The following is an 18,726-nucleotide window of genomic DNA, read 5'->3' on the forward strand; positions in this document are numbered from 1 at the left end:
TTTTTCCACTATAAGTTCGAAAAAGTCGAACCTGGTCTCGACACCCCTAGGGTTAACTTTATCGGACCATTGGGCACTAAAAAAAGGTTCCGAAAGGACCCGGGAACTTTAGCTGTTTTTAGCTTTTTTCATAAAGATTTGGGGCATTTGGGGAGCCGTTCGGCTATTTTTGTCCTTTGTGATTTGGCAACAGTGGCACCCATCCATCCGCCATTACCAAAGAAACGCAATCATGGCGATGCAAAGGAAAACAAGCGTATGTAAACCTATTTTTGCTTTGTTTCGATATTATCCTCCTCTCCGTGAATGTGGTGACTGAATTTGGAACTCACAATAGATTCTCTAAAGCTTTTTCCTAAACTCAAAGGCTCTTCTCGCGGACAGTGGAGACCACAATCGACCCTACACCTGCGTTGACGATTTCCGATGTAAACCTTATATTTTCAGGTTCGGCTCCCGCCTGAAGTGAACAGAATACTGTACGTCAGGAATTTACCGTACAAGATCTCTGGAGAAGAAATGTACGACATTTTCGGAAAATATGGTGCCATCCGGCAAATCAGAGTGTAAGCACGAATCATCTTTGCATCCCAACAACTCTGTCAAGTGCATGTAGCTTCATTAAAGGCCGACGACCAGTTTGCACTTTCCACTTTTCCCTCGCTTCCTCCTTTCCCCCTCTACCTTGTCCACCGTTACCTGTTTGCTTCTCCCTCATTGTGAGGAGTATCTTTTGCCTTGCAGAATCTCAAGTCTGGTCGACAGCCATTAAGGTATTGATTTCACTTGGTGTTCTCTCATTTCAGTGGTAACACCCCCGAAACGCGTGGGACAGCGTTTGTGGTGTATGAGGACATTTTCGATGCCAAAAACGCCTGCGATCACCTCTCCGGTTTCAACGTGTGCAACCGGTACCTTGTCGTGCTCTACTACCAGCCTACGAAGGTAGGTGCAAATGAAAAATTACCATATTTTGTGACATATAGACAGTTGGGGGAAGGGAAACATGTTTTACCTCATGTAGTGCGCATTACGGGGTTACTTCAGAGTTCATCCATGTCTCGTTCCTGCTAAAATAATATGCCGTCAAGTTCCCCAACAAATGGCACTTCATTATGGCTAATAAAACAGTATGAATGCAAACTCGTCTTTTTCCATAGTTGTTAATGTTATTTTAAGATTAGTATTGTATTAAAAAAAGGGATGTGAGTGTGAAATTGTATCTTCATTTCCAAGGCTACCGTGATTCCTAAAAGACTCCATAGTCACTTATTTGCCTGTAGTAGCGATTTTACAGCCACATGCAGTAAGTGTTTGTGTCATCAAGATTAAGCTTGATCCACATTTTTTCGCTTGGGTGCAGCTATCTTGCGTGTCACTCACGGAACACCGTGGGTGAAGCAGCACACTGACAGCTGCAGCTTTCCTTGCTGAAGCAGTGGAACTCAAAAACTGTACTAATCACGAGTGATAAAAAAAAAAAAAAGAATCATTGCATAGTCCGCTCGGCGTAAAGTATCGACTTTAAACATCTGTAGTCAAGAAAATATGGTACTTGGGAGCTTTGTTCATTGGTGGCATGTATTTCCTAACTGTAACTGATTTTTGTTTCTTCTTTTTTACAGGCTTTCAAGCGCGTGGACCAAGACAAGAAAAAGGAAGAAATCGACAGAGTCAAGAAAAAGTATGGAATGGACGACTGAAGCTTTTCATTCGGACGATGGGAAGATGCTACTGCATCTGGTCGACCATGTATAATAGTTCCCCGGAATCACTTGTATCATCTGTAATCATGGGAGTACACCAAGTAAACACCATTGGAACATGTGCTGTGTTGGATTCATCAATACAACCATAATATCCCAGAGATGATTCAGTGTCCCAAATACAGTGCATTGGGAGAAGAAAAAAGGACTGTGCTAAATTTTGATATGCAATCAAGAAAGCTTGAAAATATTCATACAGAATTGTTCTTGTTCATGCACTCGTTGCTTGTCAAAGATGACTACGAACATGATGTTATTTAGAAAACGACCAGCTCTTTATTTTGTCTTCTGAGCTGTTGAAAAGACCATTGCAATTATTGAAAGGTTGTCAGAAATTGCTCATGTCCAGGTAGCTCAGTTCCTAGAGTGGCTTATTTTTCTGCTCACTTTCAATGAGGTAGGCATCTTTGGAGGTTGGATTATTGTTCAGACTATTCTGATATTAAAACAAGATAGGTACCATTGGGCAGCCCGACATGGCTGATTGATAGGACTGATTAACTGAGCTAATTTTAGTAACATCGTCTACAGGTAGATTGCTTTCAATGTGGCAGTCTGTAAGTCAATAGTATCCCTTTAGGTTCCAGCATGCTTGACAGTTTGGTCAACCAATTTGGTGATCACTGCTTACATGCACATACTTCTCCATAGTAGACCGCTTAGCTGCACAGAAGATGCGAGACCACACAGCTGCAGCATTAATTACCTCAACTGGTCCGTCCCCTCGGGCATAGCTGTGCATACCATAGCTTTGCCTGGAGTCCTTAGAATAATGTTTCTTGCAGCCTGTGGGTGCGATGCATTCTAAATTATTGAATGTCATCTATTGGCTAATGTTCACATCTTTTTATGGGTTTCATGTCATTGGTTGTATGTGTTGGTAAGAGTGCTAAAGGCCATAATATGTTTTTTAGACTTAGTAATTACTTTTACCTTTCAATTTCTTCATTTTTGTGTGGGCGGTCAGCACATTCGGGACAATCATAATTGACCCTTTTTGAAATTTCAAAATGATGTATAGATCATGTGCGGCCACGATTAGTTGGTCATGCAATGTGAGCACGTGTGGGACATGAGCGCTTTGTCAGCATTTGGTGTTTGCTCAGACTGAAATGCATTCCACGCGAATGCTGTGTCGGTGCTCGACGCGGGTGTCACGCCGGTAGCGATGAGACCAACAAATGGCGGCTGCACATAAATCTATGCATAATTTCCCAATGTCGGAAAGGGTCTATTTGGCAGAACTATAAAACCACAGTCTCTAAACCCTTTTTTTTTTTATATATGGCTGTGTTTACTATACTGGCTGGCATTTCCATCTTGCCATCATGACAACCAGGATGCTACTTACTCCATATGCTCCAATGGATATAGGTAGACCTCAAATTTGCCGGTGTTACTCTTCTTTTTTTTTTTTGCCATTTTTTTTCGTAGCAATGCTAAAAGTAGTGATTACAATGAAAAAAAAAAAAACAATTAATAAAAAAGCAGTTCAAATTCAATTTACAATTGCCGTGCAGCCTTATTGGCATGCAGCCGGGTGGTGGTGGTTATGCTAGAATGTGACCCTTTGTGTGAGTGTCCCACAGCCGAGGTCAAGGGAGATAAGAGAAGGTTTACCCAAGCGTCATTGTCCTCTTGTCGTGTGTGTTTTTTTGTTTTTTTTTGTAGAGACGGCGTTGGAGATGGGGTATATAAAGCGTGTTCGAAATAAACTTTGCAGCTGAGTTTGAGACGTTGCTTCCTCTTTTACTACCTTCTGTTGTGTTCTCTTTTCTGCCCGAGTCTCAGGTTTACAATCATGTTCAACTTACACCAGCTCGCCTGCACTCTGACTATTTTTTCGTTAGCCTTATTACGTTTTATGCCCACCGTAATGGGGCAGTACTACTTACCTGCAAACGGCAGACGGTGACTTCAAACACGAGTTCAAGTCCAAGTACCCTACCGTAATCACCTTGAGAGTTTCATTTCCTTTGTATCCTGCTGCCCTTCTACCCCGTGTGATGACAAAAGCTTTGTTTTCAAGCAAAATGTTTCTGCCACAAGGAAGGCAGGTTGCCCTTGCTTCTGCTGCAAGGTTCAACCAATAACGACTGCAAGTCTAATTTTGCACACGGTTGTCTAGCTCTGACCTGAACCTAGCTCTGACCTGAGACAGTGTAACAGTTTGTGGTTACTGAAAAACTGACCTACTTCTCATGCCACTGAACTCCAAGGTCAGTGATTCCACTGATTCGGGAGTGGCTGGATGCTCGATTCCAGGCAAGACTACATGCCTGGTCAATCTTTAACAAGGGAGTGCCTTAATCTCTGCTTGAAGCAAAACAAAAAAAGCCAATATTGCATATTTGACACTTGCGGATATTTTCTAGCGTTTTTCGGTTAAAACCGGCAAGTCTACAGCTTAAACGTAGCATACAACCACAATCTTGTTCAGCATACTAATGAAATGTAAGAAACTCTGCCAAGCAAAACTGGTTATAACAAAGAAGTGGTATGGCTGCTTTTTTCAAAATTAGACCTATTGTGCTACACCACACATCACGCAATAGCCCCCAACTAGGACTGCATAGCTTTTGTTGACTTAATAAGCATGACCGGACAGATAGTCACGACACACTATGCCAGCCTATATACACCTTTATTTGAAAGCTACACCAATCGAGGGAAATGCTCGCCCATTCTACGAAGACGCTTCCGACACTTTCTTGGCTCCTTTGGGCTTGCTGTCCTCGGCAGCCTTCTCGGCATCGGCCTTCTGATCTACCGCTCCCACTGCCATCAACTTGGCCAGCATCCTTTCCTGCTTGGCCTTCTTGCGCGCTTCTTTGGCCGCCTGCTTCCGCTCTTCCTCCTTCATCTCCATTACCTCCTGGAACTTGGGGTCCGACGGCTCCACGTTGTAGCCGATGTACTCGCGCACCTCCCTGATGAGCTCTTCCCGCTGAATGCGCTGTTCTTCGGCGGCCGCTTTCTTCTTGGCTTCTCGCTCGAGCATCGCGAACCTCCACTCCTTCACCTTGGCGATGTTGCGCTCCACCTCTTGTTCGCGCTTCCGCGCCTCCTCGGCTTCGGCGTCCCTCTTGGCCTTCTCGTTGTCGAGCAGCTCGCGGATCGACGGGTAAAACTTGGCCTCGTAGTACGCGGTTTCGCGGAGCTGCTCTTTCGAGGGCCATAGAATGCCTGGGTTCAGGCCCGTGCTCCGACCGTACCTTGCGTAGTCTCGTCGCATGTTGCCGGTGTAGTATTCGAACTCGTTTTCGGGCGCGGTGTACTGCCCTTTGACGCCTCTCATGTAAGCGCGTCGGTTCAGTCTTGAGACGTCCCGTACGTCGCGCTTGCTTTCCACGCCGCTGGTGCCTTCGTTAACCGCGGCGACAGAGGTAGGGGCCGCGGGTTCGGCGAAAACGTTGCTGCAGAGACGGCACGAGTACCTCGGAACGAGAACTTTGGCCCTGGCCGTGACGAACATGTTGCTGTCGGTGAATTTGGAAGAAATATTGCGGTGTATGAGGTCGAAAAAACGTATAAAAACTTGGGGTCTGTATCCGCCTCTAAAAACGGAGCACGCATCCCGCGGACGCAGCCATTTTGAAATTAACTCGCCACCTGGCCACCTGGCGGTCGATGAGCGAAACATCCATTGCGAAACTGAAACTACTGACTTAGTTTCGGTTTATACTTCTTACAAAGGCTTGCCGGTATTCGATGTCCTTTTCTAAAATAGCCAAATTCATAAAGGCGAGCTTTTTATCATGACCGATTTCAGATTAATACCTTTTGGAGACGATTGACCCCCAGCAGATATATTCATTTACTCCGAATACTCCAAATCAACTTCTAAATTTAGCTTTAAAAAATCCCAATTTTATGGGTTTTTTTTTTTTTTTTGTTTTTAGCATTTTAAGTTAACCATGCAGTACTGATAGCTCAAGTTTACGCCGGTAGAATGTCTGTACATGCTGAAAATGACAGGTTTGGAAATTAAATATATATGCCACCCTTACTCCTCCTTTCCGGGTCTAAAAAAAAACATTAGGCCATTTACCAAAAACGCCACTAACGTAAAAAGAAAAGGCGGCTTTTAACTTGTTTTGACTAGATAAATTGAACCTACAATAATCACTGCACAATAATAATAAAAAAATATGCCGAAACTGGTCACAGCAGTTGAGTTGTGGTTTATCCACACTTACCTTTGGGTCCACAGACAAAAATATCCAAACAAATAATGATGTACATAAAAGTAAAACTTCTCGCTTCGCTAGACCAAGCGAAAAGTGCAAAAACGAATCGTCGAGTTTATGGTCAGCAACAAAATCGATGAGCTTTTGCTATTTTTAAATGTCCAGCTTTTGCCATTTTTCATTATTTTGTAAGCTGAGATTCAAAGTATTTTTTAACACTCCCTTCCACTCCCCTCACACTTTTATTCTTGCATCCTTGGAAGCTCGGTTTTTGTATCATTCACAAGTGTGCATGTAAGCCAATGTTTTCAGCATGTGCTTCAATATTTTATAAAATGAATTTGAATGCACAAGATCTCGAAAGAAGATATGCAAAGGCCACACATATATTATTTGTAAACAAGCAGTTTTGCGTATATACACTGAGCCCCAGTCGATTTGACGAGAAATATTAACTTGCAACAACCATTTATTTATAGATTTACTGTAAAAAGGAACAAACTAACAATCAACTGACAAACAATTTTCAAAACTATCTCCAAAAAATATATCGATGCAAAGTGGCTTCATCAGAAAACAGCTTAGCAGTGCAATGACTAGGCCTACAAGCTATATGATAAAGATATGTGCAACTAAAACTCCCAGCATATGTGCAACTAAAACTCCCAGCACATTATACACTGCTCCAAATATAAGTCTGAATTAATATTACTATCTGCAATAAAAACTGACACACATGTTAGTCACATAACCGCAACTATCACAAAAAGATGTTCAGCGGTGCTGAAAACTCTGAGGTGACAGGAAATACTATGTCAACATTTGCAAAGGCAAAATTCTTGCTCACAAACGCTACCACATCTCAGTGTTTGAGTAGGCAAGCAAGCTTGTTTTAGCTTCGTTGAAACCCAAGATGCACAAATGGAAATAAGTACACTGCGTAAAAAGCACAATGTTACGTGTTTAAATGGCAGTAATGCATATAGGTCAGAAAAAAGCACCTTCAACGTCCGAGAACTGTCTTCTAAAAGAAAAAAAGAAGATATTTCGAGTCCTCTAAATATAGGAATGCCTCACAATCTTATTAAAAACAGAGCCTGTCGAGTTCAATTTACACGTGAAAGAATAAGCAAATACAATGGAGCACAGAACACAACATTTTTCTATGAAAGATGTGTTTTGTGCTCCATCCTGTTTATTTTTTTCGTGCGTAAATTAAATCTCAGTCTCTACAGCACTTCTAGTCAAAGCACCCAGATGAATTCTAAAAAACATACTCACTACACTTAAAAAGATTGAAGATAAAGTAAGTAGGCAGGCAAGCTGGTTGATGTTACAGATTTTTGAAAACCGGAGACGATGGACGAAGAAGGGGACAACACACAAAACGTCTTGCGACGTTTTGCGTGTTGTCTCTTTCGTCGTCCGTAGTCTCCGGTTTTCAAAAATGTGTAACACTTAAAAACATCGAAAAAAAATTAGTGCGATCGAGCAGTGAAGTTTAGGTCAATTCTCACCTGCAATGCAGTGCAGAATCAGTGCTGTATATCTCCTTACCCATTGCAAAATCACTTGAAAACTCCAAAGCAAGACGATTCTTGCGAGATCCTACCTTGGAGGTACAAGTGTTCCCCTCCCTAAACTTGATGTAACCGTTTCAGAGTGATTCTGCCTCGTTTGGCAGTGGAAATTAATTCCTACCAAAAACAGGGTCTACGGTCTTGGGCAAGAGCAACCGTGGACATTTTCGAAGATGTTCTTTGCACACACTGTCGATTCTGTTATTTCCAGAGAAAATAAAGTCACCAGAATCACGAGCACTGCAACACGTCTTTGCAAAGTACCGGGCATAAAACATGAGAGGGAGCCACCAAAACAACCCGCAGCTGACTGAGCTTATCCTTTCACCCCAATAAAAACCCTCGAAGAACCAATGCTTTATCGGTGCTAAGTCGCACTGCATCAGCACTGGTGCAGTGCTGCTGGGCCACAAGTGGGAATGGGTTGTGAAACATAAGCTCCCCAAGCCGCACACACACAAAAAGAAAAGTCGCAGAGCAATGTCGACCGACACATAGATTGGTATTTCTCCCGACACGCTCTTTCGGCAACCTATGCCGATGGATACCTCTAGGACAAATCCGTAAAAAGAGCAGTAAAACAAGGAATAAAGACAAAAAGTGGCCGTCCAACTGGGCAGCCGGCCAAATTAAAATTGGCGCTATTTCTAACAACGGTGGCTTCTGTTCAAGGGTGCTGTGAAAAGCGCAATGTGCAGGACTCCCAACCACGTACGGTCGTCTTGGACCTTCTGTCTTAACAAACAACACAACCTGACAATCAGACTCCGGCCGACCATCTTCCCCACGAATGCGGCCGGGCCTAGGAGAGCTCTCCAATGGGTGCGTTCTGGAGCCAGAGCTCGTGCATGAACATGTAGAGGTTGTCCGAGACCGACACCTGCAGAGAATGCCGAGAGAGAGCCGCCTTAGGCAAAGCGGCACAAGGAACAAATGCACGTGGGTTGAGTGCAATGCTGGTGCAAGAACCAGCGAAGTAGGCGAAACACATTTGAAACGAAGCACAGAATCCGAGTTACCAAGGTCTACCACTGCGAGTTCGTATAAAGACATTTCCTGGATATTAAAAATGCCAAATAGAGATTTTGCCTCACTAAAAATAGCAAACAAAGGACAAAACGTTTCCAACGAAACACTATTGAGTTTTCTTTATGTCGTACTGCTGTGGGCTGTCGAATTTTACCACAACCGCCAGCATTACAGACCTTTTCACCTGAGTAGTTACTTGACCAGTGGCCAGAGGGCGCTGACCAGAGTGTCGAACCGATATTTTTATTGGTTCGGTTCGGGTTCGGGTTCACGGCTTTCGGTTCAGTTCCGGTTCAGTTCCGGGGTGCAAAAAATAACGGTTCAAACCGGTTCGAACCGGTTTGAACCGCTAGATTGAGAATATATTTTACGCGTTGTTCTGTCAATAGGCGCTATTTAGGCCGTGAAACTAACTGCTGTAAACGATCTGATTTTTGCGAGGACCTATTTTTGAGAATTTCGCGAATCGCCTACAATTCGCGAAAAATGGGTCCCGCGAACAATTTCGGTAAAATGTAAACAGATTGAAATTTATATTGAGATTCCACCGCGTCGAGAAAATTACAACCCGCAAATTATTCCAAAACTTCAGCTTTGACCTAAATCGCGAAATATTGAGCCCACGAAAAATAGTCGTTTACAGTATATAGTTTTTTTTATTATTGTTTGTTTAATTCAGTTTTATTCTCAGGTACCAAAATTATAAAATTCTGTTATTTATTCCTACACAACAAGAAAGGAAAATCTACATTAACATACAAAACGTCGTGTTTATACGACTCAACATCCCTTCGTTTACCAGAGTCACATATATTGTACCTGAATCGAAATGTTTTCGGAAGTGAAGTAGGTTGCCTAAAATACCCGTGATTGGTACAACTTTGTATCGCAGTATTAGATGTTGAATCGTGGTCTTGCCCTTGAACTAAGGAATTAATTACGGTGAATACAATCATGAAATGGGCACCTCGTCGCCATATATATCATGAAATGTGTTTTACGGAATACGTTTCACAATATATATATGATGACGAGACGACTGAGCTTAAGGGAATATAATTTTCAAAATGTCACGAAAGTCACGGGACAAGTCCTTCCAGTCTATATTTTATAGGAACACTAAGCGACAATCGCAATGCTTGTTTTTCTAACTAGCATATTGTTTGCTCTCAGCACCATGATGCGGGCGACGAATCATGCGAAAAGGACTGGCTGAAATTGTTCACTCTAACCTCTGAGCACCTTAGTACTGAGATCGAATCTGACCTAAAACAGTGCTTACCCATGTGAACATTTTCTTATATTGGATAAACTGGCATAGCCTGGATGTTGAGGTTTGCTCTTGACAAAATGCAGGTCAATTTAATTTGCAAATAAGCATCACCCTTGCTAATTGATGATTTTTGTTAAATAGAAGAAAGTGGTATTTCATGCTCTACTCAATTCGGAAGCTACCTAATTGGACAGCTTCTGAGAGTTTAAGTGTGCAATCGTCATAGTTCCACCATTCGTTCCAGTAAAAAAAGGCGATAATAAAAACACATAAAAAACGCGATAATAAACTTCTATATATTTGAGAAGTTATATATGCGTGAGGAACACATATAGTTATTTAAATTAGCTTCAAAATAATAAAAAAAAACATTATTTAAAGCTTTTCAAAATCACCTATAACGTGTCTATAGAGGATAAAAGCGCCGAAAAATATTTGCCGAACATCTTTCAGATAATTTAAAGGTGCATTTACTTATATATCTTGGAGGTGAGAATCTTCTATTTATGCTGCCAAATCTTCAGACAGGAATTAAGTATATTTTTATTATCATCGATAAATTTGACTTTACGAAGTTCACATAACCGCCTGAGACCGACACGGAAGGACGATACTCGAAAATACGCCAGCTGTTGTGTCTTCGGCAACGTGCTTTTGTTAGCTGTTTTGCAGTGTAAAATAGTGGGTTGCAAGGCATGCCAAAAAACACTGTGGTCACATGATATATCGGAAGGCAAATACACTAAATGTGCAGAAATAAGGAGATGACACGCAATTTTTTCTAAATAATCCCTTACACGACGCTTTATTGCAAAAAGAAATGCATAGAAATGCATAAAATGATATTCCTAATTAAACATACATTCCGCGCAGGGCAAACAAAGATTTTTTAGAATCCTAATATAAATCACTTTTGGGCATCAGCTTGCCGCAGCTCGAAACGTCGCGGGATACTACCTCGGGAGGCTAATGTTATCTTAGGTTTTACGTGCACTTGTTTTGAGACCTTACTTCATGACTCTGTTCTTTATCAGTCATGTGCTCCAACATTTCATTAGGCTGCCGTATATCAACGCGAGACTACTATAAATACTACACAACTTTACACATTGGACGTCTACTGCTGGTGTTGCGAACGTCGCACTTCACCAGAAAGCTGAAGTATTTAACATGGTTTGCACGTGACGTAATCGCACTAGATACTGGTTGTCATTGCGAGTTGTTCTTGCTGAGAAAATCAAATCCGGTTTGGCAAAATGCACGCTGCAAAAGTTTCGCGCTCAGTGCAAGCTATGTATTTGAGAGGCACACATTTATCTTGTTGGTACATCGTCGTTAGGCACGGCGCGAGTATCTGGCACGACGAAAACGTGCTTTCTGGCAAGAGTGTTTTTACAAATAAAAGTTGTACCAACTACCCATCTGTCACTATCGTTTCCAGGCCACGCTTTCTAGTCTGCGCCGAAAATGTGAGGCAGAGGAATCTTTACGACACAGTATGCTTGAAAACTACCCCCCTCCCCACTCCCTTTTTTTTTTAATTGCTCCTCAAGATACTTTTTATTCCTCAGGGATTGCCTGCTCTGTACTGAGTGGTGTTCACTCGACAATTATATTTGTGTCACTTGTTAACAGTAATTCTTCCTTGCTTTAACTTTGCACCAAACTGTGAAGGTTAAATAAAATACAGGGCGATTGAAACTTGGAGAACTTGAGAGCGACACTCCTGTGAGACTTAGAGCGGCTGCCAACGTTCGGCTATCCCCGTGAGGCCACTAGGATCTTTCTTTTCAGGTATCCGTCCCGTACACACTAATAGTTCCATGTAACGTCCGACTAATACGTCACATTTAGACCCTTTAACACTTCTATTCTCGGGACAACTTTCTGAGGCAGTTCAGCAATAAGGAAAACATGTTTGGGAGCCTCAATGGTGTGCATACATGTAAAATGGGTCGTGCAGCATCTTTCTTGTTTTTTGTTTTTGCCTTAAGTTCAATAAATACCGCTAAGTTGTAATCCTTGACGTTGATAACTTGCAAAAGCATCCTCCGCGAAATGGCAGACAGTCGAAAGAAAAAAATGAAACAGCTTTCCCCTCCTCAACTCACAATTAGAACTATCAGCCACGTGATCTGATCCTAATATATACATTGTCAGTGTTTATCATAGTCATACGCAGGGTTGGCAAAGCAGAGAGCATGGGCTGATCTTCAGATATAATTTTAGTTGGGCTATAATGCCCGAGCCCCACTAAAGCGACAAACAGAAACAAACGACAGCGGCTAGCCTTAAACCAGAGTATTTCGCGATTTGACAGGCTTTGTAGAATAAAGAAGGCTATGCTCAAACACGAGTATCATGCACACGATGGTACCATTTGCAGGCTTGTAAACACTCGTGCTAACTTCGCGAGCACCGAACAACTCAAAGCCGTATAAAGGTACCATCGCGAACATGCTGCATGTGTCTGAGGCTTATCGCTTTCGTTTGTTTCTGTTTCTAGCTCTAGTGGGACTCGGGCCCATCATAATCTTTGAGTTGAACACGAGCGTTACCCGAATGTTTGGCGATACTGGTTGTCATGAACCAGAGCATTTGACTCGGGATCATGACAATCGGGTACATCATGGTGTCACGTGACTCTCAGTGCGAAATTGTGATGTCATGTGACGTCACGGTATCAACAACGTTAATAGATCTAGCGACGTCCTCAATTCGAATCGACTTAACGCGGTGAGTCACGTGACGTCACGGGGTCACGTGATGTGACATTACTTGACAGCATGTCTTGACATCATCACGTCACGTGACATTGTGACACATGGCTAATCATAGTGCCAATAAGAAAGCGCCGCAAAAAACCAGGATTTATTATACATTGCAATTCTGTATATGACGATTTGATCAATACGTAGAGGAATACACGTGCCAATAATAATAAATTTGTAATACTAACAAAAAAAATACCGTGAACCGTTTTGAACCGGTTACCGTTATATTTTTTTTCGGTTCAGTTCCGGTTCAGTTCCAAGATGGCGGCGAAGATTTCGGTTCGGTTCAGTTCCGGTTCGGCTAAAAATAACGGTTCTGTTCCGGTTTTCGGTTCAGTTCGGTTCCGGTTCGACACCCTGGCGCTGACACACGCCGCACCATTATGTGGCTTCAATTTGTGTTTTCGGTTTCAGCAGGCTCGTGGCTCTGTTGATGTGCCATGTCGTTTTTGCTTAGCTTTGTGATATAAATCTATCCCTTGTGGTACAAACCAATGATACATTGGTAATAGGCCACTTTGAGAACTACGACATAGTTAAAAGCCTAAATTGTGGACATTTTTACGAACAGCTTCATCTGATCATGTTCTTCGTTCGGCCAGGTTTGGCGGCGAAATGACTGGAATGATTCTGGGGGAGGATTGCGGATGTCTACGGCCATACTGGACGTGCCCGCTGATACTAGTTTCCATAAAAATAAACTAATAAAGAAACTAATACTTGGAGGCGGAGTGAAAAAGCAGGTCGATGACCTGACTAACAATGCGCTGAATCGCAGTGAACAGATGAACTCGCAAGTTTAGTGCTTCGCTGTTCTGTTTTTGAGGACACCAATGTTTTGTGAAAATTGCCGACCGAGAAATCTCAAGTGTGATGACACATGGAATGCAAAAAAGAAGCAATTTTCTCTCCATCAGTTTCTTTAAAGAAATTAAGTACTCGAGAGATGTTTTGATGCTCTGTCATAGGCCGAGTAGGAATTTATTTTTCAACCATCAGCCTTGCTAAAGTATTTATTAGCAGCATTTTACAACAAAGAACTTAGAAAACTAATTGTTACACAAACATTTCCTTACAATGTATTGAGAATATGACATAAGGGACAAACTCGTCAAACAAGTCCGACGTCTGTCTTCCGTATAATTTGCGACATAAAATTAAGTGGCGCAAGAGAACTGACCTTTAGCGAGCTTGGCTCAAGTCAAATGCCATGCATCACTTCATAAACCTGTGTAGACACATCTTTATTTGTTTGAACAGATTTGCTTTTTACTTTGAAAGGCATCGAGAGTGAATCCGACATCGACAATGCTGCACTTGAGTGATTTCCATCTTTTCGGCGTCACATATTGCGTGCCTCAGCCGCTTTTGTAAGGCACTCACAAGCTGTCTTTGACACATTTTTCACCCGGGGAGCCCAACCCTTTGTGTTGTGTCTAAATAAATAAATTGAATTGGATATATCTTCTAAATAAATTATTTGGATTGGATATATCTTACGAAAATTGAATGACTGTAGATATGAGACCGAGCACAGTGTAGCTTCTTTAAATTCATAAATAAACAGATCAAGTGATTCTTTATACCGCAAAGATAATTCCTCCATATAATCAAAAGCAACTGTTTTAAATTTGTTAAGAAGGCAGAGCACGATGCTTTCGAGAAACACATATAGTGACTTCTTGCATTTGCCTTCTTTAAAATCATAAATGCATAACCATAAATATACCTTGCGCTTCATATTGCGACACTAACACTTAGCCACTGTTACTTAAGAAAATTTCCACAGTCGTAAATAACTGGCCTCTCAACCCTCATCTGTCTTGGATATTCAATGTGCACCAGTGCTCACACTGACTCCTCTCCTCGCACGTATTCGGTACGCCAACGACGCAAATTGTCATACCCTGCAAATAGTGCAGAAGTTGTGCACATAATGATGGCATGCAGTTAGGTAGTAAAAATAAGTATCAGACAGCACTTCACAAAGCAAGACAAAGAATCGCGGTATAACGCAACTAAAAAAACAGATACAACGCCTTCGCCAAGGCGCAGAGCGGAGAGAGGAGCGACGATTTGAAGCCACGTCACGTGATTCCAAGATGGCAGCGCCCATGCGATGGAGGGTGAAAAGGTCTATACCGCGTGAGTCGATGGTGGTTTGAAGGGACCGCATAAATCGGTTTTTCAACTTATCGCGCTAGGATTTATTTCACAAGTACTCGAAGGTAGTGCATACATTAATTGAAAGTATGAATACATGAAACCTCCAAAGTCAAAAGTAGGAAAATAAAAACTGGTTTAATCCATAAAAAATTATCGCTAATTATCGCTCAAAATCAGAAAATCGTTCTGGGCTATTCTGTTGTTCATTACGACTGAAAAATTGGTGAAATGGAAACAAAATGCAATTGGCTTACCTATTCTTCGCTTCATTTGGCCCAAGTAAGTGCCACAGTGACACAAAATATTTTTAATTGTGCATGCGAAGTATAGGGAAAACGTAATTTTAGATATTTGTGATTTACTCAGGTGAGCTAATCTTTCCACAATTTTAGCAAAAGCTTCCACCACCTTCGGGCACCTCTGTAGTAAATCCTAGCTTGATACATTAAGGAACAAATTTATGCGGTCTCTTCAAACAGCCATTGATCCCTTTGACTTACACAGTATACCCAGTGTCCCAAATAGTGGCCAGGCTCTTTAAATCGACCGCAAAAATCGGTTTCTTAGCCTCTACCGTTCCGATTTTGTACAGTGTTGGCCACAGGTGGTGCATTTTTTCTATAAAATTCGCAAAGAGCGAACTTACCTGAGGAAAAAGTAAACAAAGAAAAAGGCTTAATTAACTCCTATGAAAATGCAGCGAAGCCACCGGTATTCAAACAATAGCGCAGCTTTTTGTTTGAAGACTGGTGGCTTCGCTGCTCTCGGCGGTGGCTTTCCAGGCGAGTGATCTGCTCTTCTTTTGCAAGGGAATCTGAGGCGCTCGACCAATTGGAACTTGAGGCGATAGCGGCCTCGTGGCAGTTACGGAACCATTTGCACTGCTGCGCTTGTCGCCATCGCTCATAGATGATAACACCAAACTCTGGACAGCAACTGCCGTTGCTCATAGATGGCGGTAGCGGTCCAGAGTTCGGTGTCATCATTTCTTTGCTGGTGGACACGATCCTGGAAAAACTAGCCCTTAACAGCTCCGCTGTAAAAAAGTTTTTCCCTGGAGCATGTCCCCTTTAGAGTGCCAGCACAAATGAAAATTCAATTTTTTTTTTCAAAATGAGAAAGGCAGCAATGTAACTGTTATGCACTTTGTATATATCGATGTACATGACTCCCATAAATCGCATTTCACACTTTTGACTCGATGTATGCTGTGCCCTATGCTGTTCCATATTCTAGTGAATATATTCAGTTTAGTGAACTTACAGTAAAGTGAACTATTTCCTTGGGTCCCTTAAGGTTTGCTCAAGTGAGGGTTTACTCTATAGGGTCCTTTGTAATTGCACTTAAATCGGTAAGTGCGTCCACAGTCCATGGTACCTTGTATGGTGTCGGGTTCAGAGTACGCTTGATGTCGGGTCTCAGGGTGCGAAGGGAGTCCTTCACCCGGCTTCGGATGGCATTCAGACAAGGCAGCTCTTGGCTGATCTGTAAAGGGGAAAATGAACATAGAAACGGAATTACCATATGCATAAAGGAAATGGAGACTATAACCAGTACACGGTCCAGCTGATGCTGTTTGGATTGTTCATGGTTTTGTTTCAGCAAAGGTCGCCCGACTATGTAACGACAGGCTCGGAAATAACTGCAACGCTTTATGTATGTGCGCACAATTAAGCAAATCAACACAAATTGTCCTTTTTTTTTTACAAATTATATACTTTTTTGGTTCATGCACCACCTGCTACGTCAATTTAAAAAAAAAGGAAGAAAAAAAAACAAGACTTTCCCACTAGTATATTTCATTTATAGTTCCTTACTAATGCTGCAGAAAGAACTGATTAGGCAACTGGGTTTATCCCAAACCTATATTATGCAAAGAAGTTGAAGTCCTGCGGTACAGCCGCAAGTTCGAGGATGCTCCTCTGAGGACGCTCCTCAACGAAACGAGAGTCTTAGAGTTGTGTGTGGCGAGAGTAAGGGTACACTGGATCTGGAGTTCGAAGACAGAGTCCAAAGTTCAATATGCACACGGTGCAAAGGCAGGAAAGGGAAGCGTCTACCTTTCCTTTGTCCCACCAGAGCTGGCAGAGGTTCTCCACTCTGTGCGGCGTGACATATGCCCGCTTAGACTCCTGTCGAGTTGAAAAAAACATGCGGAACGTTCCTTTACAAGATAGTTAGAGTCAGAACAAGAAAAAAAAAAGGTCTAGTTTTTTTTTAAATATCAATGACTGAAATGAGGCAACGTGGTTGTTATCCAAGGTAACGTTTCCTCTAAAAGTGTCACTAGGCATGTTGGCATACCTACTTTAAAAAGAATTTAACTTAGCTTTTTGTTGGATTTCCTATTGCCATGCTACCTACATTTCATATACAATGATTTAGAAAACGAATTCTGCAATGAGTGGAATAAACAGCAGTTATCAGTTCAGACATGCCAAAAATTGACTCCGAACCTGGTATACTATAGTAGTTTACTGACACACCATTATATACGTTTGTACATGCAAATACCTTCACCTTGTTATCAATAATGCCTGTCTTAAAATATGCCCACAGAGGCAGGGGAAGTTCTTGCTAGCTAAAACATAAGCTACATCACCAAACTAATGTGTGGTTGGTTTCATCGCTGGAACAAGTTCTTGGTGGCCTAGTAACTTTATGAAGCAATCAGCAAAATGAAAGGAAAAGGCAAATGTAAAAACTTGTTTATTCTTGTTGCTTTGGCTTTATCGGTTTCTGGTATAGAACACAGCAACTTTGTAGTGCTAGACATTGTAACCAATGGAAGCGCTTCATAAGGGAACAAGCAGCAATATAATTGAAAGGCTCCAGCTACAAGCATGTTACAGCTCCTCTTTCAAAGAAAATCAACAATGACACTTCACATCGACCACCAATAGAGCAAATGTTCGAGACAAGAAGCAATGTAGCCGTCAATCACCTGAAATGGGTGACGGCAAAGCACCCTCTTCCCACTCTGTGGTTCCGGCTCGTCAATCTTCTGCATGAGGTCAAGCAGCGCGTAGCCTATGGAAAAAAGAAGAAGTTAATTGGACGTCAGCTTTATTCTTTGCAAAAATCACTTCAGTTAGGTAAATGCAATAAAACCTAAATCACAATGTAAAGAATATGCAGTCTGCACTTGTGGGAGCTGTTGCTAGCAAGTAGAAGGATTAATATAGTTAGGCCATTGATCTACTGGATCACCCCAAATTAGTTTCTTGTAAATGTGAATAGCAACTTTCGACAGACATAATCATAATAGGTGTATATATACATATTCTTGTAGGTTTCAATGGGTGCAACTGGATTGACAAAAAAAAAAAAAATCATGAGCCATACTACTGTGTGAAGGTGCATGACCAGGGAAGGTGTTTAGCACACGACACAGACCCGCCCAGAAGAGCCAAAGGAAACTAGAACCACCATCTGGTGGAAAGTAGACACGCGCGACAGGACGGCCACCCCGGGACAGCAAAAGGAAAGCAAACTAGGCACGCAAGCGCTTGGAACGACGACAAGGAGAGGGTGGTGCAAGTGTAGACATGACCGATGCAGGTCGTACAGCAGCAAATCCATTTGAGAGCCTACTGATCTTGAAAATGGTGCCTATTGATAACTAATCTACTGAACAGACCTATTGCTAAGTTACCGGAGCATCAGGGAGAATGCAGGGAATGGTGTTCCATACGCTGCACATGCCAGTGTTTGCAGCAGTAACTGTTCTAAAGCAAAAGCCTAAAACAAATGGCATCTTGCACGTGCGTTCGTCAAGTTTCTTTTTTTTTTTTGCTTATTTACTTGGAATATTTTATACGGGGAAGGCGTGTGGGTGCAGCGGTGCAAGCATAGAGTTTTTGGTCAAGCACACGAAAAATCCAAGGAACCTTAGCTATAAACAGCTTCCCCGTAAAAAGTTTAAAGATAATTTTTCAATGGCCTGGT

General features: G+C 42.1%; 3 protein-coding genes across 6 annotated transcripts in view; 1 reads left to right on the forward strand and 2 right to left on the reverse strand.

The window, feature by feature from the left end:
• The first annotated feature begins 101 nt into the window (after positions 1–101).
• LOC8024031 (splicing factor 3B subunit 6) lies at positions 102–1,830 on the forward strand. The gene is made up of 4 exons (XM_029986899.4): positions 102–256; positions 448–566; positions 807–945; positions 1,626–1,830. The coding sequence occupies exons 1-4, from the start codon at positions 233–235 to the stop codon at positions 1,701–1,703; spliced, it is 360 nt and encodes a 119-aa protein (XP_029842759.1). The 5' UTR covers positions 102–232; the 3' UTR covers positions 1,704–1,830.
• Positions 1,831–4,395: 2,565 nt separating this feature from the next.
• LOC115326152 (growth arrest and DNA damage-inducible proteins-interacting protein 1) lies at positions 4,396–5,374 on the reverse strand. Its single transcript, XM_029986898.4, has one exon. It carries the CDS (start codon positions 5,239–5,241, stop codon positions 4,453–4,455), a length of 789 nt encoding a protein of 262 aa, XP_029842758.3. The 5' UTR covers positions 5,242–5,374; the 3' UTR covers positions 4,396–4,452.
• Positions 5,375–6,407: 1,033 nt separating this feature from the next.
• LOC8035902 (nicotinate phosphoribosyltransferase) overlaps positions 6,408–18,726 on the reverse strand; it is a 32,117-nt gene continuing 19,798 nt past the window's right edge. For all 4 annotated transcript variants that reach the window (XM_029986896.3, XM_029986897.4, XM_029986894.4 and 1 more), the window contains 4 exons: positions 17,723–17,808; positions 16,839–16,910; positions 16,156–16,263; positions 6,408–8,416 (listed from right to left, as the gene is read on the reverse strand). In XM_029986896.3, coding sequence (XP_029842756.2) covers positions 8,339–8,416; positions 16,156–16,263; positions 16,839–16,910; positions 17,723–17,808 — 344 coding nt within the window. In that variant the 3' untranslated portion in view covers positions 6,408–8,338. The remainder of the gene's footprint in view (positions 8,417–16,155; positions 16,264–16,838; positions 16,911–17,722; positions 17,809–18,726) is intronic.

The sequence above is a fragment of the Ixodes scapularis genome, unplaced genomic scaffold (genome assembly GCF_016920785.2).
Source record: "Ixodes scapularis isolate PalLabHiFi unplaced genomic scaffold, ASM1692078v2 PGA_scaffold7__128_contigs__length_106722199, whole genome shotgun sequence".
Taxonomy (NCBI): Eukaryota; Metazoa; Arthropoda; class Arachnida; order Ixodida; family Ixodidae; genus Ixodes; species Ixodes scapularis.

What these genes read in the sequence shown, in the direction of transcription:
- LOC8024031 (XM_029986899.4), top strand. Translation starts at nt 233, where the DNA reads ATGGCGATGCAAAGGAAAACAAGC. An exon ending in CGATGCAAAGGAAAACAAGC is followed by an intron (nt 257 to 447) that starts GTATGTAAACCT and finishes TTATATTTTCAG; the next exon opens with GTTCGGCTCCCGCCTGAAGT. An exon ending in GCCATCCGGCAAATCAGAGT is followed by an intron (nt 567 to 806) that starts GTAAGCACGAAT and finishes CTCTCATTTCAG; the next exon opens with TGGTAACACCCCCGAAACGC.
- LOC115326152 (XM_029986898.4), bottom strand. Translation starts at nt 5,241, where the DNA reads ATGTTCGTCACGGCCAGGGCCAAAGTTCTCGTTCCGAGGTACTCGTGC.